General features: G+C 46.8%; 1 protein-coding gene across 4 annotated transcripts in view; it reads left to right on the plus strand.

Moving 5' to 3' along the window:
* The window catches only part of GRIP2 (glutamate receptor interacting protein 2), a 285,003-nt gene that overhangs the window by 219,499 nt on the left and 39,015 nt on the right, over positions 1 to 26,489 (plus strand). For all 4 annotated transcript variants that reach the window (XM_056337728.1, XM_056337724.1, XM_056337725.1 and 1 more), the window contains exons 2-12: positions 3,529 to 3,609; positions 6,778 to 6,913; positions 7,712 to 7,857; positions 10,675 to 10,761; positions 11,057 to 11,132; positions 11,666 to 11,811; positions 18,589 to 18,736; positions 19,436 to 19,605; positions 23,559 to 23,684; positions 24,595 to 24,747; positions 24,983 to 25,169. In XM_056337728.1, the coding sequence (XP_056193703.1) occupies positions 3,529 to 3,609; positions 6,778 to 6,913; positions 7,712 to 7,857; positions 10,675 to 10,761; positions 11,057 to 11,132; positions 11,666 to 11,811; positions 18,589 to 18,736; positions 19,436 to 19,605; positions 23,559 to 23,684; positions 24,595 to 24,747; positions 24,983 to 25,169 (1,456 nt within the window). The remainder of the gene's footprint in view (positions 1 to 3,528; positions 3,610 to 6,777; positions 6,914 to 7,711; positions 7,858 to 10,674; positions 10,762 to 11,056; positions 11,133 to 11,665; positions 11,812 to 18,588; positions 18,737 to 19,435; positions 19,606 to 23,558; positions 23,685 to 24,594; positions 24,748 to 24,982; positions 25,170 to 26,489) is intronic.

Genomic DNA, 26,489 nt, shown 5'->3' on the forward strand with positions numbered 1-26,489 from the left:
GGAAAATACACCTCTAACAGTCCAATACTGATTGCTTACAAAAAGAACCTATGCAGACTTAAAAAAATCCCAAAACCACCACCAACAAGAGTTATTTTCCCAGTTTTGGGGAGTAGAGAGATTCATGAATTTTCAGTGCTCGGGCTGGTGCTGCAATTTGGGCAGACTGAGCAATCAGGCTCGTTACGAGCCTTGCCTCTGAATTGATGCTGTGCTAAGCAGGAGAAATGACTTAAGAGCACAAAGAGAAGTACCACCGAAACAAAAAAACCACAACAAACCCCAAACAAAAACCAAAAAAACTGCAGAAAAAAGTGACTCCATTAATACCAGCTTGAGTGGCAGAGCAGGAAATCAACTGAAAATGAACAAAGAGCCACGCGGCAGGGATGCTAATGCAAGCAAATGCCAATTCACACTTCGGCAGGCGGTGTGTGGCAGCTTCCTTTCCTTTTCAAACATTTTAGCCAGATAATGAGCGCAAAAACCAAATATTTTTTGCGTAATCAACTGAGTTTGGAAGGGAGAAGCAATAGAGGAAGGGGAGCTGCAGTGCTAATTATTTGCTGGGTGATCTGGCTGTCGATGAAACAGTGCGGGACTGTGCAGGGGGGTGCATTGCTAATTGCTGGCAGCAGCTGTAGCGTGGGTCACTGCTCTTCGCCGCTTGGCTGGTGGTGGAAGCTGTTGTTAATGCCCAGGAAACCTGATTGCTTGCTGAAATGGAAGCCAAGGCATGTTTGCCAACAGCGATTGGGGTAGGGAGGGTAACCATTAGTGAACTGGGTTTTCATATCAATATTGATCGGGGTTGTGATGGGGCAATGAAGCGGAGAAGGGTGCTGGTGGCTGTCTGGTCTAGGGCAGTGTGTTTATGTGAAGCAGATGGTTGACTGCTTTACTGTGCCAGCAGATTATGGAGTTGGCTTCAAACCATCTTGCGTGGGTTTCCAGGAATGCAGGGATCCCGTCTGCAGCAGAACGTTGTTGCTTTGAGCACGTTACCTGGGGTCAGAGCTGGCAGCAAAGCTCTCACGTGGAAGGCAGCTGTGTGCTGGGGTGGTCCTCGCACACTGATGCTCCAGTGGCACTTAGAGGCTCCAGCCCTGGCTGCCCCAGGGGATTCTGCAGGTGCCTTTTGCAGACTTACCTCCAGCGCTGAAAAAGCAGACTCGTGCTGGATACCCTGAGCTGCTGGTTTGGGGTCCCTTTTCCAACATGCTGCTGCGTTTGTGAAAGAAATAAAGTGAGGTTGTGGCTGCTGGGCTGAGTGGTGTGGGCAGGGAGTAGTTGTATTGGCCCAGTCCTGCTGCTCCCCTGGAAAATGCTGCCTTGCTTTTTCTTCCCAAACCATCCCTGTTCTCTGATTCTGCAGTTATCTAAGGTGTGGGCTTGATAGAGAGAAGGTAAGGCAGGATATTAGGAAAAACTTTCTGGAGAGAGAAATTAAGATGAACACAGCCAACAGCAGCAGAGACTGAAAGCTCTGAATCTTTATTAATATCAAACAGCTACTGAAAAAGGGACGGCATGGGGCTTTGCTTTTTTTATTTTTTTTTTTTTTAAATTGGATGCTGGAGCTAAGCTGTCCCAAGTAAATTAAATTTCTTTCCAGAGTCATTTAGCCCAGATTAACCTTGATGCTGGTCTCCCCATCACCCAAAGAACCATTGCTATTAAAAATGCAAATTTCATTTTCAAGGCTTCTGCTCTTAGAATTGATGCCAGGCTGTACCAGCACCTACCTGAAATCAATGGCTCCTCTTGGTGCTTGCTGTAATTCTCTAGCCACGTGCTGCTGCTTTCACTGTCAGCACTGAATAACGCTGCAAGATCACTGTGGTCAGGACAGCACTGTTTTACCCTTTCTGTTCTTCCCCTTATGTTTTTAAAAGGCAGAGCTTCGTTCCCCTGTTTCACAGAGGTCCTGGACGCTTGGGTGTCAAGGTTCAATGCGATTTGGCAGCAGTGGCTTGGCATAGCTTGCTGATGGTCCAGTGCCAAGTGCTGGTTCTTGCTTCATTAGAAATCTTCAGTTTAGTGGTGATGGAAGAGCATTCAAAGTGACATAGGAGAAGAGTCCAGGGTCTGGATATCTGTATCGTCCCTCTATGAGCTGTGAAATTTGGGCTGCAAAACTAAATGATGTTGATTTTTTGGCTGAAACTTTTTATGCTTGAAAGTGCAGATTTGAGTCAGCCAAAACTTTTCACTGAGTTTTGTCAGCTTGTGAAATTACTTCAGCTGGAGCAACAAGAGTTAAAACTAGATAAAGTTTTAAATTTTTTTTTCTGGCTTTTTTTGAAATTACTTCAGGTGGAACCTTATTTCATTTTACTTTTAAAAAACAGTCAAGCCCTCGAGCAGAGTTCCCCTCCTAGCGGTTAAGTGTAACCCATGTAGTTCTGTTTACACCGTCATTTTTCTTCTTGTGGGGAAAGTGGGCTGCCAACAAACTGAGCATTGGTTTCAATTCCTCTGCGTACAGACCACTGTCTGGTACGGGGCTGAACAAAAGGCATTCACTTTGTACTCAGCAAGACGAAAACTTCTCTGTAACTTAAGTTACCTAAGCGTAGCAGACAAGAATAATTGGATGAGGTTTTCAGTAACCCATATTTATCCTATCATGTACAACTTCTAAACCTTCACAGCTGTTGAAAAATTGGTAAGGGTAAGGGCAATCCAGTAATGTGGTCACTGGGAATGGGAGTTATTCGATACTACATGGTTACTGGAAATTATTGATTGAAAAAGTGCCAGCTTTTTAGGAAATGCCATAAAAATAGACATTTTATGTGGATGGCAATGAAATCTGTATAAGCACGCTCCCTTCTCTGCAAATAACCTCTGGACCATATAGGAATCTTCCATCAGGAGAATACAAAGATATTTAAATGCTTCAAATTTAAATTAAACTTATGCTGGATGGTGCATTTACAGTGCATAGTACTACTTTCTCTTCCCTCTTTTTTTTTTTTTTTTTTTTTTTTAATCACTTAAGAGAAGGTGCTCTCTATATTGTCCAGAGGCTGGAACAGCAGCAGGAAAATGTGACTTTGAAATAATGGGATCTATAAGAATAGGCAATTTCGTTCAAGTATAGTGATTTAGTGCCCTGTTAGTGTCCTGATGTATAACTCCATTTCCAAAGACCGTTAAGTTTCTTCACAAGCATAATGACAGGCTTAAAACTTGTGAGACTAATGCCACAGCTTTCTCTGTCCTCAGCTATTCCACATAATTACAGGAGTAAGGGAATTTTGTTCTGTCCTAATGGATTAGCTCCAAGAGGAATAAATCATATAATGTTATTGCCTTCTTGTTTCTTTCCCTCCCTCTCTAAAAAGCAAGATAGCCCACACAGCACAGTGCAAAGCCAGGGCTGGAAATGTTTTTTCTTGCCTGCAGTCTGTGATACTGATGTGATCTCAATTTTGGTGTCACCAGGACAACTTTTTGAAGTGCTCTTGTTCTGTTTGTTGCTTTTGGTACTAATTTCAGCTTCTGTGTTTGTTCTGCTCACAGACGATGGCCCTTACTCGAAGGGGAGCAAAGACTCCGGTGGGATGGACGCAGCCCTGGTCTCCAGGAGGCAAAGCATCCCAGGTAAAGGAGGGGGATCAGCTTCTGCTCCAAAACATCGGGGCATCCATGACACTTTACTTAGCTACCCCTAAAACAGGTAAAAAATCCCAAAATGCCCATTTTGTTGCATCTGCCAGCAAAGCTTTTGCTGCAGGGCAGAAGTGGATGGTCTCAGTGAGTGGTGCGTTACTGGTGCAACCATAGGCTGGCATGGAGCTGTCGGTGGTGGTTATAGGGAGCCAGGAAAGGACTGTGCTGCACTGACACCTGCAAAGAGGAAAAGAGCAGTAAAAGAGAGAGGGAGGAAGCGCTGCCATATCTGAGCTCACCAGGTGGGGAGGGAGACTGGCAGTGTCTGGCAAGCTTCGTTTTTCCCATGTGTGACTAATTTTGTTTTGATATTTAGTCAGTCACAGCAGACTTCTGTGTGAGATGAACCCTCCTGTGCTGAAACACCCCTGTGGGCTGAAGATGGAGTGGAGAAAAAGTAGTATGTTTGCCTCTGTTGGTGCTGGACTTTTGTAAGCCAGTGGCATACCAGCAGGCTTGAGTGGGCTGCTCTGGACAGTTTATCTCCTTCCTAATAAAGCCTGGGGCTTGATTTTGACTTCTGATGGTTAACAACCCAGTCGCAGGTTAGGTTTAGTGTGGTGTAGGTGATGGAGAGGAAACGAGGCCTGTTTGCTATTGCTTCATCACTCAGCAAATTTTCTAGGGGATATTCTGCATCCTCTGGGGCTTCTGCAACACGTTGCCACTGTACCATAGCCCTGACGGAGAGAGGCTAACACCCCACTCACAAGAGCCAGTATATCCAACAATCCCAGCTCAAGATATCTCCACAGGGAGGGCAAAATTCAGACATGCTTTTCCTGCTGTGGGATGCTTTGAGCAGCCAAATCCAAGCACATATGCCAAGAGAAGAAATCCAAGACTGTTCTCCTATGACACTTAAAGACTCTGTCTTGAAAATCAGATCCTGCTTAACCAGCTCACTTTTACATCTCTGTGTGTCTGTGATAGCAGCAGTAGATTTATAGAAGTATTGGTCAAAATCCCTTATTGCTTACCTTAATAGATTGATCTCAGGGACATGCCTTTTTTTGGAGCAGTGATTTCTCCTTGAACCCATAACAATGGGTAATTGCACTCTGGGAGTTCTCATTTTAAACACTTACCAAGGATCAAAATTAAACCCCATTGAAGAGCTAATAATCTCCCCTTGTGGCACCATCTGTGTTGATCAGTCATGTCTGTAGTTGAGAGGAAATTTGCAGGATAGTGCTGGGTGGTGTTCCTTCCAGCACGGTGGGGAGCCTCCCCAAAGTTTCTGGGAGCCCCTGGGATCCTGGGTTGGTGAATTGAAAACTAAGTTACTGTAGTTGGCAAGGGATCAAACCCAAGTTTAAAGAGCAGAAGCATTATGGACCTGACATTTTAAAACAAGCTGCCAGTGCCACGTTAAATGGGTGCCCAGCAGTGCCTAAACGCCTTCCAGACTGGTGCTAGATTGCAAAAAGGTTCCCCATTCACATTCGTCAAGTGCACAGATTATTCTTGGAAGTGCTTTACAAAACGGGTAGTGCATGGCAGGACTTGGAAGTGAGGCACAATTACTCAAGGAGCAAAGTGCTAGTGATGAGGCACCTCAGTGACAAATGACACCGTGCTTTCTCCCAGTGAAAGAGGGTGGAGAGGAGAAGCCCTGCACCAGCGTGGATCTTCTGTGTCAATGTGTTACTTAAGAGACCCTGCCTTGCTCTGGAAGTCATAGTGTGCAAGACGCTCTCCAAATACAGCATTTCATTTAAGCCTGGTGGGTTCTGCAGTGCAAACAAACTCTGGGGGCATTTGCAGCATGGGTTTTAGTCCACTGCTGTGGGACTGCTGTTTGCTGTGTGCTGCCCGTGCCCACCACCATCTCCTCTTGTGCGGCCTTGGGAAAAGTTGCCCTGTGTGAGGAAGACTTTTCCCTCTGTAAAATCGTGGGAGATTGCAGTACAGCAGAGATAGCGGAGGTAGATAGATCATGTTGTAGACAAATTCTGCAAAAGCTTCTTGGAGGAGGCTCTGGCAAGGCATGAAAGTAGTCTGATTTGCCCCAGGGCTAGTCCTGCTTTGAGCAAAGAGTGCGAGTGCTGTCACGTGGATTAACATGGAGCTGTCTTCTGCCAAGTCTATAGAGCTCTTAGTCTTTCCTTGGGCCAGTGCTGGCTCTCCTGCTAATTTACTCCCCTCCTCTGTGTCAAATCCAGAAGTTGGAATAGTTTAGGGACCCTGTTTTTGTAAAACCCAGATGTGAGCTGTAACAGGATCAAAACCAGCATCAGGTTGAGCTTATACGTGCTGGACAAATGAGCGTCGTCTTGGACTAAAGGAAGGGAAAATATATGCTGCCTGCAGCAAACTAGTGGGGTGTGCATCCCCTAAACCTGGCCCTACGATATCTGTTACAGCTGGCAATGCACGTGGAATCAGTTATGTTGTAAAAGTGACTTGAGTCTTCAATTTCAGGTGTAGCTGAGGTGGGTAATATGGAGGAGGTTTGATGTGGGCCAGGTGCAGATAGGTGGGGAAACTGCTGTGAATTAATGAAGTTCGTGCCTCCTCCTGCTTCACCTGCTGATGGCAGGATCCCACCCTGTCCACACTGTGTTCTTTATCTCCCAACTGTATTGATGCCTTATGATATCCTTTTTATTCACAATATTTTAAGACCCACCCTGTTCTGTCCATCCAGGCAGCTACTGCAGGTCCACAGCATCCTCCTAACTGGTAACTGTGACTGCCTGACCTGTAGCCCTCCTAAGACCCTCCCCACTCTATATCAAACGTAGCTCCTGAGGCAGTCTCCCTGGACCATTGCTGAGATCCCATTACTCTGGTTTTGAGTCCTTCCATTGCCTCCAGCACCTTGAAACACAAGGTTTTTATTCTCTCACAAGCCCTTACTCCTCTACTTTGCCCTGCTTGGTCCTGCCTGCAGACCTGCATGCAAGCATTTTCCCTCCACTGCTGTGGGTCCACCAGGACACAGTTCTGTTTCGCAAACTTTATTTAACATTGTCTGAAACTTTCTCTTCATTTCATCCCAGGTCTGCTCTCCAACCCTGTAGGAAAAGGGTGTCCTTGGGATTGGGAGGAATATGCCTTCCACTGAGAGGTTTGTCTTTATTCCTGATCTTTCAGAGGAATTTAGAGGGGTCACCATTGTGGAGCTGATTAAGAAGGAAGGAAGCACCCTCGGGTTAACCATTTCAGGTGGCACAGACAAAGACGGAAAGCCAAGAGTCTCCAATCTGAGGCCAGGAGGACTGGCTGCAAGGTGAGAAATGGAAATGGCGTGTAGAGAGTGCAGTAAAACTGGAGAGGAATAGTTGCATGTTCTAGTTACTGGATGAATATAGTTATAATTAAAGTAGTTGGCAACCAACTCCCTTTTTTGAAGTGCCCCCGAATGCAAAGTTGCTGCTTCACTAAGTAGAACGTCTTCTATTTTGAGTTACTTCCCATACTCTGTGCAAATATACTCTGAAATTTTGTGTAGGGATATTTGGGATTCTGTGAAATTAGGCAGCCTTGTCAGGAGAGCTGCATGGTACAATACATCTTGATCAAGCTAAGTGGTTTAATATTGTATCTGTTCTGAATACTGAGTGGGTAAGTAACGTTATTGGCTTGGAAAAGGAACGGGAGAAGAAAGGCTCTGAGAAGCAGAGAAAAGGAAGGAGTAATTGAACAATTTTGCAGAAAACAGGCAAAAGCAAAGATGTTTTCTTTCCCTGCTGAATTTTTTTCAGACAGCTCTTGGTGTGCTTCTCTTTGACTGATTGCTCTACATGAATGGGAACCGAGCAACAAAAAGTGAGGTTGTGGAAACGTAGACCACAGTTGTTGCTTATGTACAGATCTGAACACTTGCCACTGGGAAAGATAGATGGCTTTGATTTCAGCATTTCCCTCTGATAGCAACACATTCAGTCAGACACCTAAGATCAGCCCAAGGTTGGTGGCTTGTTCAGAAAGCCCTCCAGTTACCAAAGGTTTGCCACGTGCATGCGAGTGTAGCAGAGACTCTGTGCTACCACTGTTTTTTTTTTTTTTTCTTCTTCTTTATTTGTAGAAGTGACCAGCTGAATGTCGGGGATTACATCAAGTCGGTGAATGGTATTAACCTGACCAAGCTGCGGCATGACGAGATCATAAGCCTGCTGAAAAACGTGGGCGAAAGGGTAGTGCTGGAAGTAGAGTATGAGCTTCCACCAGCTGGTGGGTACCTCTCTGATAACGCTACTCTTTTTCTTGGCTGTTTTTTGTCCTGGGGTACAGATGGACTTGCTCATGCATTAGCCATCAGGGCAAAGGCAGTATCCAGGGGCATTTTGACATTCTGCCTTCATCTGCTCGCAGTGCCGTGGTGGATGCTGCAGAGCTGTGTGCGGGCGGAGCAGAGCGCTTTTTCCAGCACAGTGGGTGCCTGTTCATGCACACCGGCAGGAGATGGCTGATTAGGTCTGTCTTGCCTCGGAGTGACTTGGTAGCACAGGCCAATCTGCCTCCTGATGCTGCTTCAGCTTGTTTTTCTTTTTCCTTTTTGGAGCATGGCTATGGGAGGTTTTATTCAGTCTTGAGCGTGTATTGCCAGATCCTCTTTTCTGAACTGCGGCAAGTGCTGTTATTCCTCATGATGCTTTGAAATGTTAGGTGTTTTCAGAAGGGTAGCTGAAGCAATCTGCTTTCCAGCTAAGGGGCCCTGGCAGAAGCTGGCAACCCAGCTCACACTCACAGGGTTTGTGTCCTGACATGGGAGACCGTGCTCTTGCCCTCATTTGTTTGTTCTGATTAAAGCAAATGCCTCGATACAGTTTCTCATCACAGTCCTTCCATCGTGAAGATGATCCCCTCAGTTATTACTCATTCAGTTACCCAGATCAATCAGGGAATGATTGGGCAGAAGAAATAGAACAACTAAAAATAAGATGACAGGAAAAACAAAACTAATGAAATCTAAACATTTTGCCCTAGATAGGAAGCTATCTTATACTTTGTAGCTTTGCTATAGCTGCTGCCTTTACATGATAAGTATTCAATATATAAATGACCATATAAAGCCCAAAGAAGAAGAAAAATATAATCTAAATTAGCTGAACCTCTATTAATCGTGCCCCTCTGTTCTGCTGTAAATGCTGGCTAGCTTTTGCATACAACCCTAGTAAAACAAACCGTGGCTCAAGTTTTCCATGTTCTCATGCTTACTAGAGATGACAACTCTTAACCTTTCTCCTCAGCTGTGAGCCTGGCTGTCAGGAATCTGATAAGCTGTACTTACCAGCTAAGGAACAGTGCCAATACTTCATGGCTCGATCAATAGCAGTGATGCAAAAATGTTCCCAGCTCTGAGTGAGCAGAAAGAGCACAGTGAAATAGTGACTTCCCTCCAAGGAGGTTATTGATGCTGTTTATGACTACTCCAAACCAAGAAGTACTGTGAAATACAGGGAATTATCAGTTATTGCTTTGCTCCAGTTCGTTGTGGGCTTTTATCTGCGGTGAGGGTGTTACTGCTTTGTGCACCTGCCTCTCTCCCTCTTTCCCTGGGAAAGAGCAGAAATACAGTGCAATTCAATAGCTTGTGTTTGTGGGTTTGAATTTTTCTCCCCACTTCATAATTTTGTGCTTTGGAAGAGACTTTCGTTGCAAGTCCAAGTCTAGTTGTCAGGCCGCTGTGCCATATCATCTCTTTCATAAACACACCAAGCCCTGTGTTAGGTTTCCCCACTCCCCACTGATCTTACAAAAAGGATGTTGCAGAACTTCATGCTTGGATGCTTAAGACAAAAATTAAGTGGCCTCTGAATTCCTTTGTGGATGCTTTATACCCTTTTCTTGGTATGTGAGTATCACGCCTTAGGGGGTAGCCTTCCTGTGCCCTGGGCATTTCCCCTCTGGAGTCCTTCCAGGCTGTGCCTCTGGTGTAGTGGTCCATGCTTGGCAGCAGGGGCAAAGCGGCTGCGTGGGGGACGGTGTTTTGGGGGGTTTATTTGGCCTTGCTGTAACCTGGTCCCCAGGGCTGCCTGCCTGCAAGGCGGTACCATGCCACCACAGTACATCTTTTGGATTAATTTAAGGGTTAGTTTAACCCTAATTTGGATGCAGGTTGCAAGCCCTCAGGGTGCTTGCCAGTGAGGACCAGTGTGGTCAGTGAGGACAGGGGGGAAGTTCGCTTCAAATTTCCCCTCCCGAGCCAAAGAAATGTGAGCGCGGACGTGCCTAGGGGAGCCTTCAGCTCCAATTTGCCAAGCTGAAATCGAGTTCTTAATCTTTTTTTTTGATTATCCTTGTGGCCATTCATTGCACTTGGTTTACAGATTAGGAATTGATCTTTTCAGAGTGGACCAGGCTGAAATGCCATGTGCAGTTCTGGATGGAGAAGACTGGAAAATTGTCCCATATTCACTGCAGTAGTTCAATAAATCATTAAACAGCAGGGGATGGAAAGGGACAGAAGCAGTTTCGTTCTTTTTCTCTTTACTTTTGTACATTAAATAGGACTGTGTATTTAACATAAAATTACTGAATTGCCCCTAGGATCAGTTTAAAGGATTCACTTAATCTTTTCTAAAGTCAAAATATGAGAGGTAAGGGAAAAAAAACCCCAACCTTTTGCACTGAGGATTTGGGATTTTCATTTTCTTTAAGGTCACCGGTGACTCGATTCCTTATGCTGCTGCTGGTTTTTTTTTAGTAAGTTTCCATCTGCAGCAGAAGCTTCTGGCTTTTGGGTAATGCTGAACACGTTAAAACCAGTTGATAAATGAGACAGTTTTACTTGAATGTCAGAGTATTAACCAAGACAAATTTGAGGGGAGATGCACAGCACTGAGCTGGGAAATCATCCTAAAACATGATGGTTGGCTCTGATGAAGGTTCATGCATGCATCTGGGCTGGGCTCTTTTTTTCTTCAAACTGGGAAGATTGGGCTGGACTTTCATTTCAGTGCATTTGGATGACCTTTGATATTTTTTTGCAGGGTGGCATGGGAAAGGTTTATCTGGGGGTAACTGCATCTTCCTCTCTTTCTTTAGTGCCAGAGAGTAGCGCTGGCATTATTCCCAAGACCATCGAGGTGTCCCTCTACAAGGAAGGCAACAGCTTTGGCTTTGTGCTGAGAGGTTAGTGCCTTCTCCAATGAAAAACAAAGAGGGGACAAGTACTGGCAGGGGTGATTTGGGAAGCGGGAAGAGAAAAGTAAGAAGATGAATGTCATAAACATCAGCTGAGAAGTGAAAGCATGTCCTGGAGAGCATCCCGTGCAGCCTTCAACGACTGCCAGCTGCCTAATCCGAGGCAGCCTTTTTGCTTTCAGGCTGTGTCAGCTGTTAGGTGATAAATGTCTCTCCTTTCTGAGCACTCTCATTCAGACTTTCAAACCTCCAGTGACTTACGGCTTTCCCGGTTTGATTACAGGGGGAGCCCATGAAGACTGGCACAAGTCCAGACCACTGGTGCTCACCTACGTGAGGCCAGGTGGTCCAGCGGACAGGTAACGTTCACGTTGCACCTCCAACATGTGCTTTCACAAGACAAACCAGCAGCTCTCACTGTGCTCTTGGACACGTGCCCTTCTTGCCCTCCTTGCTGGTGCCTCCCCAAGGCTTCTCGTGCTGGTGGTGTGGGACCTGTGGTGTGTGGGGAGGGTGGGTCTGGTGCTCCCAGGCTGACCCATGTGTGGATGTTATAAGCAGAAACCCCTGTTCCAGAGGCGGCCACTTGATTAACCCTGTGCAGATGAATAGCTGATGCTGTGTTAGAAAGCAGGAGGCAGTCTGTCTATTCTCATACCACTAATTTAGTCTGATGGGTCTGGTACTATAAATAACTCAAACTATTGGCCCAAGGACTGTTCAGTTCCCCCAGAATTGAAGTAATTGGCTTTATGTACATATGTACACACAGAGACACAAATATATGTATACACAACAAAACATGTATGTATATTACATATATTTATATATAAGTAAAATATAAATAAATACACATACACCAAAAAACCCATTTGCTTATGGCTTCCTACAGGGAAGGGTCCCTGAAAATTGGGGACAGGCTGCTGAGCGTTGATGGGATCCCTCTGCACAGCATGACTCACGCTGATGCCCTCAACATCCTGCGGCAGTGCAGCCAGGAGGCACTCTTCCAGATCGAGTATGATGTGACCATCATGGGTAAGGCTGGGATGGTTGTGGTGGCATTTTCTCCGACTGCCTGGAAAGTATGTGAGACTAGACACAGTAACTGGGATACTTGGTTTCAGTGGAAAAATGCTGAGCAGTGCACTGCCAATACGGGTGTAGGGGGTAGAGTTCAAAGCCGGCTTAGCTGAATGCATTTGAAGTGCCCTTATCCAATGATGCGTCTGGGTGGGAATGGTGACCGGTTTTAGAGGAGGGGGAAAAAGGGGATTTTCTAATGTAGGCAAAGAGGGCAAAGAAGAATTTGGAATTAAAGGGGGCTGGAGTGCTCTGCCAGCACTGCAAATACTGCTATTAAATGTGTGCAGGAGAGCAGCTGCAAGCAGGCAAGAGACTTAATGTGGCTGTGGCTTTGGTTCTGAATTTTGACCTTGCTTAATTCTGGAGCTATTCCCTTTCTCAGAAATATTAGTGCAGATCTACTGCTGAAATAAATGAGGGGTGATCAACTGATTGACCCCAAATAAGACAGAATTTACTGGAGGGCAGAGGATGGGTATTTCTAAAGTGTTCTACACAGTAGATATTAAGTTTGAGGGTTTGGAGCGTTGGTGGTTTTTTATTCATTTGATTTTCAGTTTCAAGCCCTGGGAAAGGGCTTATTATTAGCTACTGTAAAGTCATTTGGAGCTGGCTTTGTGACACACAGCTGTTCCTGCAGGGAGCGTTGTTAATGAGTTTAAGGTTACCACAGAGTCCGAAGCTGTGTTGGCTCTGGAAGCTTGTTGAGCTGTGTGTTAGATTTGAACGTTGCATATACAACTCCTGAGCAGTTTCTGCCTCCACTGGAGCCACAAGCCGGACTAAATTGGAGTCTTTTCCCCAAATCTCGCAAACCAGTCCAACGCATCTGAGCCTAGGATCCAGTGAGGAGTAGGAGCCTGTGGTATCAGGTTGTTTTCTGGTTTGTCACTGAGAAGGGAAATGAAATAAAAAGGATCCACAGCTGAGAGAGTTTAATACCACACCACCCCAAGGAAAGAGAGCTGAGAATGTCAAAACTCGCTCCATGCAATGTGCAAGAGGGTTGCAGCAGGAAAAGGGAGCTCTTTGTGTCAGCCCTGGGGGCTGTCTGCTTCCTTTTGAGTCTCCTTCCCCCAAAGTTTCCCCTTTCTTCCAGCAGACCCTTTACTGGGTCTCCCCTGGGGGAGGAGGCCGCCAGCTCCTGGGCAGCAGTCTGCCACGCAGCTACGTGCTCTGTTGGGAGAGCTGGAAGGAAAACCTGATGCCTTGGCGGCTGCCTGCATGCTGCCTGGCTTCTGCCATGCTACAGGAGCAGCATCTCTTCAGAAGTTGGCTGGTATTCATGAAAAAGAGGAAAGGTTTAAATGATGGAGAACAGAAGCTACCCAAACCCTATTTTCCACCTTTCTATATGAATGTCATTAATTGTCATTGTCATAACTCTGCAGCGGTCGGTAAGGGATGTCCATCCCTCTCCTCGCAGGCTGGCTGGGGGGGCAGCCCTGCCCGGGGCGGGGGAAGGAGGAGTTGAGGATTTTTTTTTTTTTTGTACAGGGCTGTCAAGTCTGAACAGTAGTAAACAATTAATGGTGCATGGGAATGGGCTGCTGTCGGGGTTTGTTGTTTGTACGGTACCCTGGTGCCTATGTTGCAGAAAATTGATTGTTTTAAAACCTGACTTGGAGCAAAAATAGCCGTGAAGGTGTCTTGGTATTTCTTCTTGAGTTAGTCTGCCGCCTAAAACTGTTAGGGTTGAGTGAACTCAGAGTGATGGCAGGGGTTTATGCAGTGATTCTCCATCTTCTGTTGATATACAGTGGACCACAGCCAGATGCTTCCCAAGATGTGAAGACAGCACCTTCCTTAGATAATTTCTGCATAAAGAGTGCTTCTCCCCAACTTTGTAAAGGGATATACATGCCCTGCTTTCTTTTAAGGCAGGATGATGCAGAACGCGTTGCTTAAAACAATCTCTGCAGACAGTTTTGCCAGGCAATGGCTAGTAACTGCAATGGGAGATGAGTGCATCATCCCCAGATCACAACCATTATGGACATTTCTTTACCAGCCACAGGAAGACGATGAGGGAAAGGAAGAGCAGGTGCTGGAAGTAGTTACTAGTCTAGAGGGAGCACTCTTAATTCCCATTTTGAAAACTTGTTGAAGGGACACTTGGCCACACAGTTCACTTGATGAATTATAGGAGCTGAGGACACCACCATGACGTGGTGCTTGGCCTCTTCATATCTGGGGAAGAGAGAGGTTTTTACATCGCACTCGCTCTCTGCTGCAGCTGTACGTGCTGGGGTCGTGTGGGCTGACCCTTGAGCAGGGGAAGTTATTTTTCCACATCTGTCCTTGATGAGAGACCAAAGCTGCTGCGGGGGAGTGTTGAATCATGGTGCTCCCCAGCTGGCTGCGTGGTTTCCCAGCCAAAATTGCATGCTCAGGAGGAGGGGCATGGGCCAGCCCTCTTGGTGTGAGGGACACAGCAGCTGCTTGCCATTGCCACCAAGCATCCCCCGGCTGTCGGGCTTTCACTGGGGAGGCCAGCGTAGGACGGGACTGTGGCAGGCTTTTAATCAAATTGGCTGAGATTTCTCAAGGCCACCGAAGGAATTAAATTAATCTGCCATTTCCATTTAAAAGGAGTGTGAACTGGGCATGCACCTCCCTTGGGCATCAGGAAAATCTCTGCCCTTTGCTGATGCCAGATCAACATTGCAATGAACAGATGCTTTCCTGTGGCAACACTTTCTTATGGGCCTTTTAAAAAAGGGGGAGAAAAGAAAAAAAACCCACAAACAACCCAACAAATAAAGTGGTCGGCCAGAAACTGGTGGCATTTGAATAGCTACTCTGTAAATAAGCTGTGTGCCATGACATGAAGCACTAGGCTGCCAGCCTTTAGGGTTGACTCATGGAGAGGGGAAACTCTCTGCCAGAGATGACGAGTGAGCAAAGCAATTTGCTGCGTCCTTCTCCTCCCCCTTCCCCTGGCTGCCCCTCTGCCCATTCATTTTTAGGCTTGTGGGGCTCTCCTGCTGACGGAGTGGAGGGCTGGTAGTGTCCCATAAATAGGTGACCACTTGGCATTTGCTGGGCAGTGGCAGGGGTAGGTCCTGATGAGGGGCCCATGAAGTCAAATGCCTCCATGTGCCCATGAAGCTGGAGGGATCGCAAGCCACTGGGCTCTGTCGGGAAGGGGGCAGCTCCCTGGTTTGGTTCTTCTAGAAGGTTTTAGTTTATTTTGTTTGCATTTGCCAGGGGGATGCCTTTTCCTCTTCCTTCCCCTCAAAGTGCATTATGGCAGGGAAAAATTATCCCTACTGGCACACCTCACTTGTTCCCTGGGCAAGTGCTCCTAACACTTTCCAGCCTGGTTTGGAGAGCCATCCTTCCTTAGGCAGGTGAGCAAAGCCAGATGAGGCTCAAGGAAACCAGTGCAAGAGGGAAGAAACCCCACAGTGTTTCCTCCAAAATAAGCTGCTGAAAGTTCTTTTAGAAAATACCTGCCAACCCCAGCTTTGAGTGTACCCAGCTCTCCTGTATCTTCATCACTGGGATGTCTGACTACCTGGAGCACGCTGTTTCCCTTTTATCCAGCACGATATTGGTGAGTACCCCTGAAGCAAATGGCTGTGAGCAGGTTTCACACAGCCGTTTTTGTCTTCCTGGGGTCAGCCAGGTGGACAAAGTGATGGAATTTTCTGTACTGGAGGCAGTTTTGGTAGGCTTTTCTCTTTAGAGGGTGGATTAGACTTGTAGTGAGTCATTTGGTGGCTACTGGATTTCCACCTGAACATTTTGAAATGGCTGGAATTTTGGTTTGGAAGGAAAAACACAGGCAGGATTTGGAGGCAGATGTTAACTGATTCAGGACAGAGCTGCCGATACTGGATTTTAGCAGGGTCCTATCCAATTCGTTTATCCTATTCATTTGGTCAATATCACCTAAAAAGAGCAGATGTCTTCAAAAAGGTGGAGGGTTTCAGGGTTTATTTGGTTACTAAAGCTGTTGTTTCTGAAGATGGATGAAGATAGCATGTGTGCTTTCCCCCAGCCACGTCAGGAGATGTAACATGATTCATCCAGTGGGTCTTCTGGACCCTGTCTGTCCATCCACTAAACAAGCACGTATTTTTTTGGACCCGTTGTGTGACAGCTGTGCTTCAGTTTCCCAATCTGTAAAATGGTACCATTCTCCTCTGGGAAGCACAGTTCATTGCTTGCAGAACGCTTTCAAACCCTTGCATAAAAATCTGCACAGCCATGCAAGACGGCATGTACATAGGTGGTTTTTCTGTTCCTTGGTAACAAAACTCTAGAGAAATGATGCAAGCTGCTGTATCCACATTAAACTTGGTGTCTTTGGCCTCAGTGATGCTTGTTCTGCAGCAGTGTGATTTTTGGCCCGTGGTACATGCTGAGCAGCACTTGAGTTGAATATCTAATGATGCTGAGCCTCCAGAACAGTGGCTTAGATTCTCTTGGCTTGTGAGAACAGGTCTGGCTTTAAGCAAGGTGAGATTTGCTGTTAAATGCAGGAGAGCTGCGGATGTCTTTTCCACAGATGCTGGGTCAGGTTGCAGCCATACGTGATGGTGCAGAAACACCTCACAGTCGCAGAGCAGCAACACCAATCGACTCCCTGCAGTGAGGTTATTGTGTGGCCTGCCCTGGCCTCTGCATGTTTCTTTTTAAATTAGCTTGGGTGTAATAGCCCCATGTTAATCACGTCTCAAATATTGCTAAATTGTAGACTCCTGACCTTTGATTTGAGCCAAATCTTTCCCTGGAATAATTAATAGAGGCTTGGCTGGTATTTCCTCAACAAATGCCTCTATAAAATGGATTTGGAGCAGTAGTCATCTATGCGACTGGAGATGAGAATTAAAAAGGACGGTGGGGTGGTCCATGCTGTGTGTGGTGGGAGGAGGGACCATGGGCTGGAGGCAGGACTGATTTCCTACAGTCTTACTGATAACCTAGGTCCTGGCATGGGAATAGGTACCAAAAGCTCACTCACCATTACGTTGAGATTTCCCTGGGAAACACTGGGCAAAGCCAAGAAGCTTGGATGCTGAGTAAAACCGAGAGGAGTAGGCATTTTCCTTGCAAAGAATGGTCTACTGCTGCAGCAAGTGCTTTTCATTATTTTTTTCCCTATCGCCTTCCCTTCAGCTGGAGGAATATTGGTCTGTGTCCCTCTTCAGAGGATATGTGCTGGACACACACAGGCTGCAAAACCAACATATAGCTGATGTTTGCTTTTGGAAAGAGATCCTCAGTCTCTTGGTGCTTCCTCTGCTAACAAAGGCTTAAGTGCACCTTCTGCTGGGTTTAGCTGGATGCTTTGTGCACCTTTTGATTAAACTGGGACTGAGCTTTTTGCCAAGGCCTGCGGATCTCCCCAGTGGTCCTTTTCAGCAGAGAACAGAAAATGTTTTATTTGAAGCCTGCATAACCTTTAACATGGCTCATTCCTCCTCCTTCCTCCCCCAGAAAAAGGGCACTGTGAGTAGACTGGAGCCTGAACATCCCCTGGCGGATCTCCAGGGGAAGTTTGCAAGTGAAATTTCTGTCTCCAGAGACTCAGCATCTTCAACAGATCTCAGGAGAGACTTTGCTGTGGCTTAGCTTCTGCAATCTGCATTAATGCTCCTGTTTATCAGAGAGCAAGAACAAGACACGCATCAAGTTTTGGAGCGTGGCAGCAGCATTTTTAGTGGAGCATAGCTTTGGAAGAGAAAAGCCTTATTATGAATAAATAAGGGCTAAGGAAGCATCAAGCTCTCAGAGGGCTCTGCTGGCTTTTCCTTCAAAGTGAATGACTGGGTTTCCATTAAGTGGTTTTTTTTGGGAGGGGTCAAACTACACATGGGGTGCTGGTTGTTGGATGTCTGGTGGTGATAACGCATTAGTGAATCCAGCCTCTTTGATGGCTTTAGGTAATCTGGAAGCAAATGTGTGTAATGGAGGTGGAGGGAATTTCTGTCTAATTAGCCAGAGATACAGGCTTTCTTTTTTTCTTCCCCTTCCTCAGAAGAGGTGAGTAAGTATAGCGCAGGCTTATGCCAACAGGTGCAATTTTGTAGGAGCTTCATCATCTCACAGTATCTATTAAGCTTGTTGCAGAAATGCATCTTTTAAATGTGAGTTACCCCTGTATTGTCTGATGGGAGAGGGGAGGCTTTCGTAAGCATGCGGGTAGGTAGCGCTGTGTCTCTGCTCCCCCGCTCGCGCCGGTGGAGCAGAAGTGAGCCGCTGAGGCTGTATTTCTAAGCTGGTGCTGAAGCACACAGGTGTTGACTGACTTGTGTGCTGGTCATCAGCACACAAGATTTCTGAGTACTTCAGAAAGTGGGGTCCTGTTTCTTTGTGTCTTTTTTGTTTGTTTGGGAAGAAGTCTATAACAGTGATGTCCTTCTGATCTTCCTTTTTTTTGGTGCTTTTAATACCATTGATGTCACTGCTGCACAGCCTTTGGGCGATCTGTTCTTTGATCTTGCTATTTAACCCCAAGAAAAGAGGCAGGGGGTTTGTTTCTATGAGTGAATTGTTGTAATATCTCTTCACTTCATGATCATATATATTTTGTGCAGAAACAATTTTGCTTCTGGAGTTTACTACTTTGTTAAATTGCCATGTGATACAGAGTATAGGATGTCCAAACTACAGGTTTGCTGATACACGTGGCAAGTCAGCACTATTGGCCAACTCCCTGCATTTAGGAATGGAAAAGGCTGTATGAGAAGTGTCTTCAGATGCTCTCTTGTTTTGCAGACACTGTAGCAAATGCATCAGGTCCTTTATTAGTTGAAATAGCAAAGACTCCGGGGTCTACGCTAGGAATCACACTGACGACAACCATGCACCGGAACAAGCAGGTCATAGTCATCGACAAGATCAAGCCAGCCAGCGTGGTGGACAGGTACAGATCTGAAGAGGCTGCTCCTAGCTCTGTTTTTCCTTTCTCCACTGCTTTTTTGTCCCCTGGTTAGTTATATACCATTCTTCCCCGCCTCGCCTTGAAATGGCCATGTCCACATGTTCTTAGCACTAAGTGTGCTAAAAATATCTGACCAGTGGACACTCCTCACTGGGAATGAATGTAACTCAATGCATGTGAAAGCTGAGCTTTGTTTTAAAAAACTCAGATCTGACTGTCCTGGAGCTGCGGAATGGCAAAAACCTATTCTGGGAACTTCTGGCTAGAGCCCTTTCATAATGGGCAAAGTCAGCTAGTCACCCTTTACATGGAGAGGCAGAAAGGCAGACTGTTATGCAGCCCTAGCTGTGGTTAGCTGTGTTGCTGAGCTAACTGCTGGCATGTAGGATTTAACTACGCTGCTGGGTGAGCCCTCAGCCATCCAGACTAGCTATGAGTGGGCACTAGAAAAAAGTTAAAAGATCTTTCCCAAGCCATCAGCAGCACTAACTTAAGCATGAACCATCTTAGTTGGTGTTTTGGGCAGCACTTTGAACCTAATGTTCAAATTAGAAGTAAAGAAATGATATGACCAAAATTCACACAAGTTCACACAATAATTTTGTATGTGTCTGCTCCCAACTGTAAGGACGTGGATTTGAGCCGTGTGTATAATTACCTCTCTTGCTGTTCCCTTTGCAGGTGTGGCGCATTGCATGTTGGCGACCATATTCTCTCCATCGATGGCACAAGCACAGAGCACTGCTCCTTACTAGAGGCAACTCAGCTTTTAGCTGCCACTTCAGAAAATGTCAAGCTAGAGATACTACCTGTTCACCAAAGCAGGCTGCCTTTGAAGCCTCCAGAAACAGGTGTGTTCTCTGTACAAACACTGTTCATCGACCTTAAAACTCACTTGAGGTCCCTACTGGGGTTCTTGCTGCTTTTGAATGCTGGCAACAGACTCCAGAGAGAGACATCTGTGGAGGGGGGTGGGGGGGGAAAGTGATGTTTTGATGAAATGCATGTGATTAGATTACGTTCTTCAAGGATGTGAATAGGAAAAAAAGGTAACATCTGTGCTTGAATGGGGAAATTGGAGTTGGGAATCCCAGGGTTTTGCAGCGCTGAGTGCTGTGCAAGCCACTTCCTTAGTACCTCGGATAAGAGACTTTAATGGAGAGGGAGGAAAACAACCTTGGTGCTGGCAAATGTATTTCCGAGCTCAGTTTTCATTTGCTGACGCCTGGTAAGGCTTTATAAAGGACATGTCAGCAGCTAGACAGGGTTTTGCTGGACTTCCTTAGGAAACAAAACTGTAACGTAAGTGTTCATCTTCCAGACCAGCCTGTTTTGAATGGCAACTGTGTCTGAGCAGCGAGGGGTAGAGTGAATGCATCTGTAGCTGCTGCTTTCCACCACCCCTACCAAAGAAATACAAGGGGAAAAAACTCTGGCTCCAGAGAGGTCAAGCTCAAAATGCCTGTAAATGTCGTTAGGAATTCACCCTGGTCAGCATCCTTGTTGCCCACCTTTAGTTTCTCCTTCCATGTAAGAGGCTGACTCTGGCTCTCATATAAAATCTATTGTGAACATAGCCTCAGTACTACTAGATTTGTTACAACTCTTGCCTGTGGTTTTGTTACACTCTGTACTAGTGGTCTTGTAATTCAGGTGTTTGAGGCATAACTGTTCTGTACCAGTCCCCTTTGCAACCATTTTCAAACACCTGTCTCTTGGGAATGATATTGGTGCACAGTAGCCCTGGAAACAGCTCTTCTTTCCATTATCTTCTAGGACAGTTTGGGGAAAGGAAGAAAATATCTGTGTTGTTTTCTTTAACATGATGCAGTGAAACATAAAATCTATTAAGATCTCTGTGTCTAGAAATAAATCTCTTACATGTCCAGTCCAATTTGTGCAGAATTAAAGCAGTTTAACAAAAGGGGATGGATGACTTGACCTTTGTGCCCAAGAAAAAATGGAAAGCTATAATCCTTTTTCAGTGGCTGTAAAAATGAACTATTCTCCTCCTTCCAATAGTGCCCTGGTTCTAATCTTCTTTCAGAATATATGCATTCAGTAGCAGCTCAGGAGAAGGAGGATCTGTGGAAGGACAGCTAGATGCATTCAGAGCCTTTTTACCCAAACCCCCAATACTTAGATCAGTTTGCTGTGGCAGAAATACAGAACACACTTGGAACAATAATTGTAACACATAAATATGAAAAATAAGGGATATAATAGTTGTTCCCACATGTGTTTCAGCTTTTTTAACACATGAGGGATCAGACGGAAGGATGCTGTTTATCCACGTGGCTGTTAAATGGCAGAGGTATGCGGCTGGAGACCAGTGCTTGGGCTTGAACCTTCACTGGTGCTGATGGAGGTGGTAGAGGCAGGAAGGAGAGCACTGGGGCCAAGAGGAGCAGCTCACAAAGCAGTGCTCCTCAGTGGTGTAACCAGCCGTGGCACCATGCAGCGCATGGTGAGCAGCCGAGGAACCGCACCAGAGTTGACAAACTGCATTTGGACTTGTGAGAGGCACTTCTTTCTGCTCCGCATTGCAAGTGCCAACTCCACAGGCTGCTTTTTCTGAGTTTGGGGAAATAAACAGGGGCAGTAAGAAAAAATAGGCCATGCAAAAGCAAACTGTCATGGTTGGCGAGAGCGTGAAGCCTGGGGAAAGCAACTGAGGAGACCACGCAGACGCATCCCTGTTCAGCCACTTGCATTACCTAAGTCCTTCCAGTGTGTGCCTGCACGGAGCTCGTCATGATGTTTTTTAAAAGTGGCTTCTTGTGCAATCAAAATCCCATTACTGAGGAAGTGGAGAGGGATCTGAAGCTCCAGTGACCATGCAAAAATATGTTCTAATGCTGAAGCACGGGATTTGTCAAACTGAGTTTGCTTTCTCTGTGGCTCTGGGGGCATTTGGAGAGTTTGTGGGAGGATTACACTCTACTCACAGGATCAACAGGAGCAGATGGTGCCCAGGAGCGGTGCTGGGATGGATGGGTTTCCTCAGGCAGGGATGATGTGTGAAAGCTTGGGGAAGGTGGTTGTAGGGTTTTATCACAAAATTGTCCAAATTCTCTTCTCTTCCCCAGTGCACTGACAGCTCAGTTTCAAAGGCACTTTTTTCTGTTGTCGGATATGAGCTAAGAATTTGTAGACAAAATGGGAAAAATTTTAATTACTATAAATGGATTAAATGATTTTGTATATATGCCCATAAGCTCTGTCCCTCATGTTCCAAGTGCTTAATTTTATTAACAACTTTCCTTTTTGTCTAGATATAGCTACATTTATTAATTCGATTTTTGTTTTTAAAAGCTGCCTGGCTCTGAATTTACTTTTGAATCCACAATACAGAAAGCCTGGAGCTGGAAGTGTATTTTTAAGAGCTTGATAGACCGAGTACTAAACTTAGTAAATATGTAGTGAAGACTAAATATCATCACTGTATTGGTTGGAAAACCTGATCTAAACGATTTGATGCCTGTGATGCATGCACACAAAATGGATTTCCACTGTTACAGGCACTAGCAGATGACCTTTAAATGAGATCTCTGGGTGGATCCGCTAAATAAACTGAGTCCCTGTCCCAGGTTTGCACCCTCAGAAAGCTCTGGTAGTCCCAGCACTGGTGGCATTTCTGCCTGCTTGGAGGACACAGAGCCTGGAGGAGTTTTCATCCTGGGAAGGTGATTGCCAGTCAGTGCAAGTGGCTGTGAGGTTAAGAGCTCTGGGATAACTCATGGCTGCAGTGATGCTCTGCTGTGGGCATACTTAGCTGAATAAACCAGATCCTTGCGATCTTGCTTGTTAGCTAACGATTCCTCTCAGAAGAAAATAGATCCAGACAGCATGGTGCAGAGATTCATGAGAGAAAAACCAGTTGGCAAGGAAAAGCAAACTGACCCTGTGTTGCCCAAGGGCAAAAGGAGCATCAGCGAGAACAGAGGAGGGACCTGTGCCTGCCGGGGTGTTTGAGGCACTTCAGAGGAGACTTGTACCATCATGACTTTAAGGGATTTCCAGATGATGGATGTCACACTGCAACAGATTTCTGTCAACACATGCTGGACTGGGGTTAGGGTTGAAGCTAAAGCAGTTGTGTGCCCTAGAACAAAGTCTGCCCCGTTGGTGCCATCATTTACTGTTTGCCACAGCATTGGCATCTTTTCCTGTGTCGGTGGGCCTCCCTAACTGCATTTAAGGAGCAGTGTGTAAAATCTCTTTTGTTTGGTGAGCTGGAGGCAGCTCTCTGCTACTTCTCTCTTTCATCCATATGTGCATTCCCGGCTGGGAGCAGCCACTGAACATCCAAACACTGAAGCCAAGCACAGTGCTCAAAGCAGTCCTGGGCGTCTGTGGAAGGCATTGAGCCTTGTTCACGGGAGGGCAGCTCCAGCAGCAAGGTGGGAAACAGCACAAGGAGGTTTCCCCAGTACTGCCAGATAACACTGATGGCCACTGCAGTAAAACTGTGGCTGGATGGAGCTTCTGGATGTCACACAACAGACTGCAAATGATAATGACGTCTATGCACTGCCAGCATGGTTTAGTCAGGCCATTGGCTCAGGATGCAGCAGTTTTATGGGGAAAGGGTGGATTTCTGCCACTTTGCATCGAATGTCATGTGGTTATGTGGGAATGCATCTTCGCTGCTGGTGCTTGATGCACTGTGGTTGCGTCCTGAGTTGTTTGAAGCCAGTATGAGGCTCTTTTCTACAATCTCCTGGCTTATGCTTCTTATTTCTTCTTCCTCTCACTTCTCCTCCCTGCCTATGGTGATTTCTTCTCCCTTGGGTGCCATCAGTCAAGGTGCAGAAGAGTGACCACCACCACTGCTGGGACCCCTGTGTCAACTACTGTCACACCCACCACCCTGGGCACTGCAAGACACCCACTTGGAACCAGACATCTGGACAGGATTACTGCAAATGTAAGCTCAGCGCGTGGCATTGCCCCCATCCATGCATGTGTTCGCTCATGTTGTGCCCCCTCCACTTTCTTAACGTGCAACTCCATAGCCTGGCTTGTCACTCGTTTCCCTCTTGGTTGCCTGGGCCTGTTTCCACAGGTCCGGTGCTGAGGTACAGAATCAGGATCCGCAGCCCAGCACACACACATCTGGTACCTGCGATGAGAACAGTGTGCTGGGCAGACCCGCGGTCCCATCCTCTAACCCCACACCCCGGTGCCTGTTTTCATACAGCAAAAATGTACAGCTGTGGGACAAGGAGGGTGCCTCGGGTGATGTGTAGGAATGTGATATGGCAATGCATCCTGCTCATCCCAGGTGCTGCACAGCAAGCTAGCGGCAAGATTATGGCTGCTCCAAAATCTGTAAACCCACCTCTTGCAGGAATTAGGGTCTGTGCAGCCCCTGGTTTCTTGTCTTAGGGCAGTAAGATAAGGAGGAGGAACTGTTGCACTGTGTCCGAACTGTGGGAATCAAACACGGCAGCCCAGTTACCCAGCAGCTCAAGTTCAAGCTGTGGTTTCTCTTTGTATGTATTTAAGGTGCATTAGTCCATCTTGCCAACCTGCTGATGGCTGCCCTGCATCCATGATGCATTTCTCGTCTGGTGGCCTGGATGCTGCAGTGACAGGCAGCCCAGTCACTGGAGTCACTGCATGCCAGAGAGTCATGCATTCCTTCTGGAATCCAAGCCCACTCCCACAGCTCTCCTGGAGCTGCAAGCACAGGAAGGTTCTCCCCCTGTCTTGAGCCCTGGAGCTGTGCAGAGGGAGCTAGTCTGAACCCATTAGGTGCTTGATGAACACCTGTTAGGTGAACCCAGTGCTACGCTTCTCTGTGCACATCCTTAACATACTCTGTATTTCGCCAGCTCTGGTGGCTGCCAACTTCTCGTCTCCCACCATGAACGCACAGGGCTTCCCCTGCCAGAACTCGAACACGCTACCTCGCAGCTCCCACCCCATGAGCCCCCGCACCACCATGCTGAGGAGGAGGCAGAAGAAGAAGGAGCACAAGAGCTCACGTAAGAGTGACAGTGGGCAGGGGCTGGGTTGGACAGGGCATGCATGCTTGCCTTGCTGTCCTTGCTTTCCAACAATAAGTTGACTGTTAGCTGGGGTAGAACCACTCATCTCAGCACTGTCAGTGTCCCCCTCATCCTCAGTCACTGTCCCCACCACTGCCAGACCAGGGTCTGTGACCAGATCTGCTATGTTGACCATGGCTACCCTGACCTTCTGCCTCTCTCCTCCTCTCAGTGTCACTGGCCTCCAGCACGGTGGGTCCTGGCGGGCAGATAGTCCACACGGAGACGACAGAGGTGGTGCTCAGGGGAGACCCTTTGAATGGCTTCGGACTTCAGCTCCAGGGAGGCATCTTTGCTACCGAAACCCTGTCTTCCCCCCCTCTCGTCCGTTTTATTGAGCCTGACAGCCCGGCAGAGAGGTTAGAGACCTTGCCCTTGGATGCTGATGGTGCTGCTGCTGAACATTTCATGGTTTGGTTTGTTTTCTCTCCTCAGAGGCTCATTTAGATATTTACTATCATCCTTGTAATATCTCCCATTCTTCACTGGGCATGGTTTACTGTCACTGCCATTTCTGCACTCGTCGGCTGACCGCGGCCTCCCTCGCATCCCAGGTGAACGTCTTGGCACCAGGCTGCGGCTGTTCTGGGAGGAGGAGGAGGAAGGGAGTGTGTGTCTGTGTGAGAGTGCCATTCCCATTCCTTTTTCTGTTGTTTTTTTTTTTTGTGTTTTTTTGTTTTTGTTTTGTTTTGTTGGTTTTTTTGGTTGGTTTTTTTTTCCTCTTTCACTTTGAAAGATAAAGCTTTTATCTGGATGCAGGAAGGAGAAAGATATAAACAAGTGGGCCCAGCAAAGTGTTTTCTGCCTGGTTTAATTGTGCCAGAGCCCAGCCATATAAATTGGCCTTAAAGCCAGGGCTTTGCAGAGAAGAGCTGTGGTTGAGAAGCAGGTGGGTGCTGCATTGAGCTTTTGGCTCTGCAATACTGGGAAAAGAGCAGAATGGAGGAGCAGCATTAACTGCTGCATCATCCTCAGGGGGTAGTGGGAGCAATGACTCCTCCAGCGGCCGAGCCTCAGCTCAGGAGCTCTGGCTGCTCTGGCTAAACTTTTCCCAGTACCCTTGCTGGCTGGATTTAAAGTCTGCTTGAGTGCCTGCGCGCTGCAGTGTAGGTGCCCTGTAGCAAAGCTTTTCCTACTGAACACACCAGATCCCAGCGTGGCTTGTGCTCTTGTGGGGTGGAAAGGAGAGCTGGTTTTGTCAGGCAGATGAGATAATGAGAGGTGACCAAGCTGGCACTTGTGCCCCTGTGCTGGTTTCTCTTCCCACTTGTGAGTTCCACTGGTGCTCTGTCCTGGTGCTCAGTGCCTGCTGCAGACCCTTCCTTGGGGGGAGAAGCCTCCAAGGGCTCCATCAACATCTGCTAATGGTTTGGTGTCCCCAAGCCAGCCTGGGAAAACAGCACACTGGGCAGTCGTACGGCAGGGAAAGTGACTGCAAAAGGAAATGCAAGTCCTTGCGGTGCAGGCAGCTCTGCGTGTGATAGCTTCTCCAGGTGGCTGGTGCAGAGGCAAGGTGGAGCATCAGTGCCTGGTACTTGCGGCCTGTAGGAGGACAGGGACAAGAGGCTGGCACAGGAAAAAGATTTGTCCTGAGTGATGCAGGTTAAGAGAAATTTCAAAAGGCTTTTATGCCGTTTGTTTGTTTGTTTCCAAACAAGGTTTAAAAATGAAGGTGATGG

The sequence above is a fragment of the Falco biarmicus genome, chromosome 4 (assembly GCF_023638135.1).
Source record: "Falco biarmicus isolate bFalBia1 chromosome 4, bFalBia1.pri, whole genome shotgun sequence".
Lineage (NCBI taxonomy): Eukaryota > Metazoa > Chordata > Aves > Falconiformes > Falconidae > Falco > Falco biarmicus.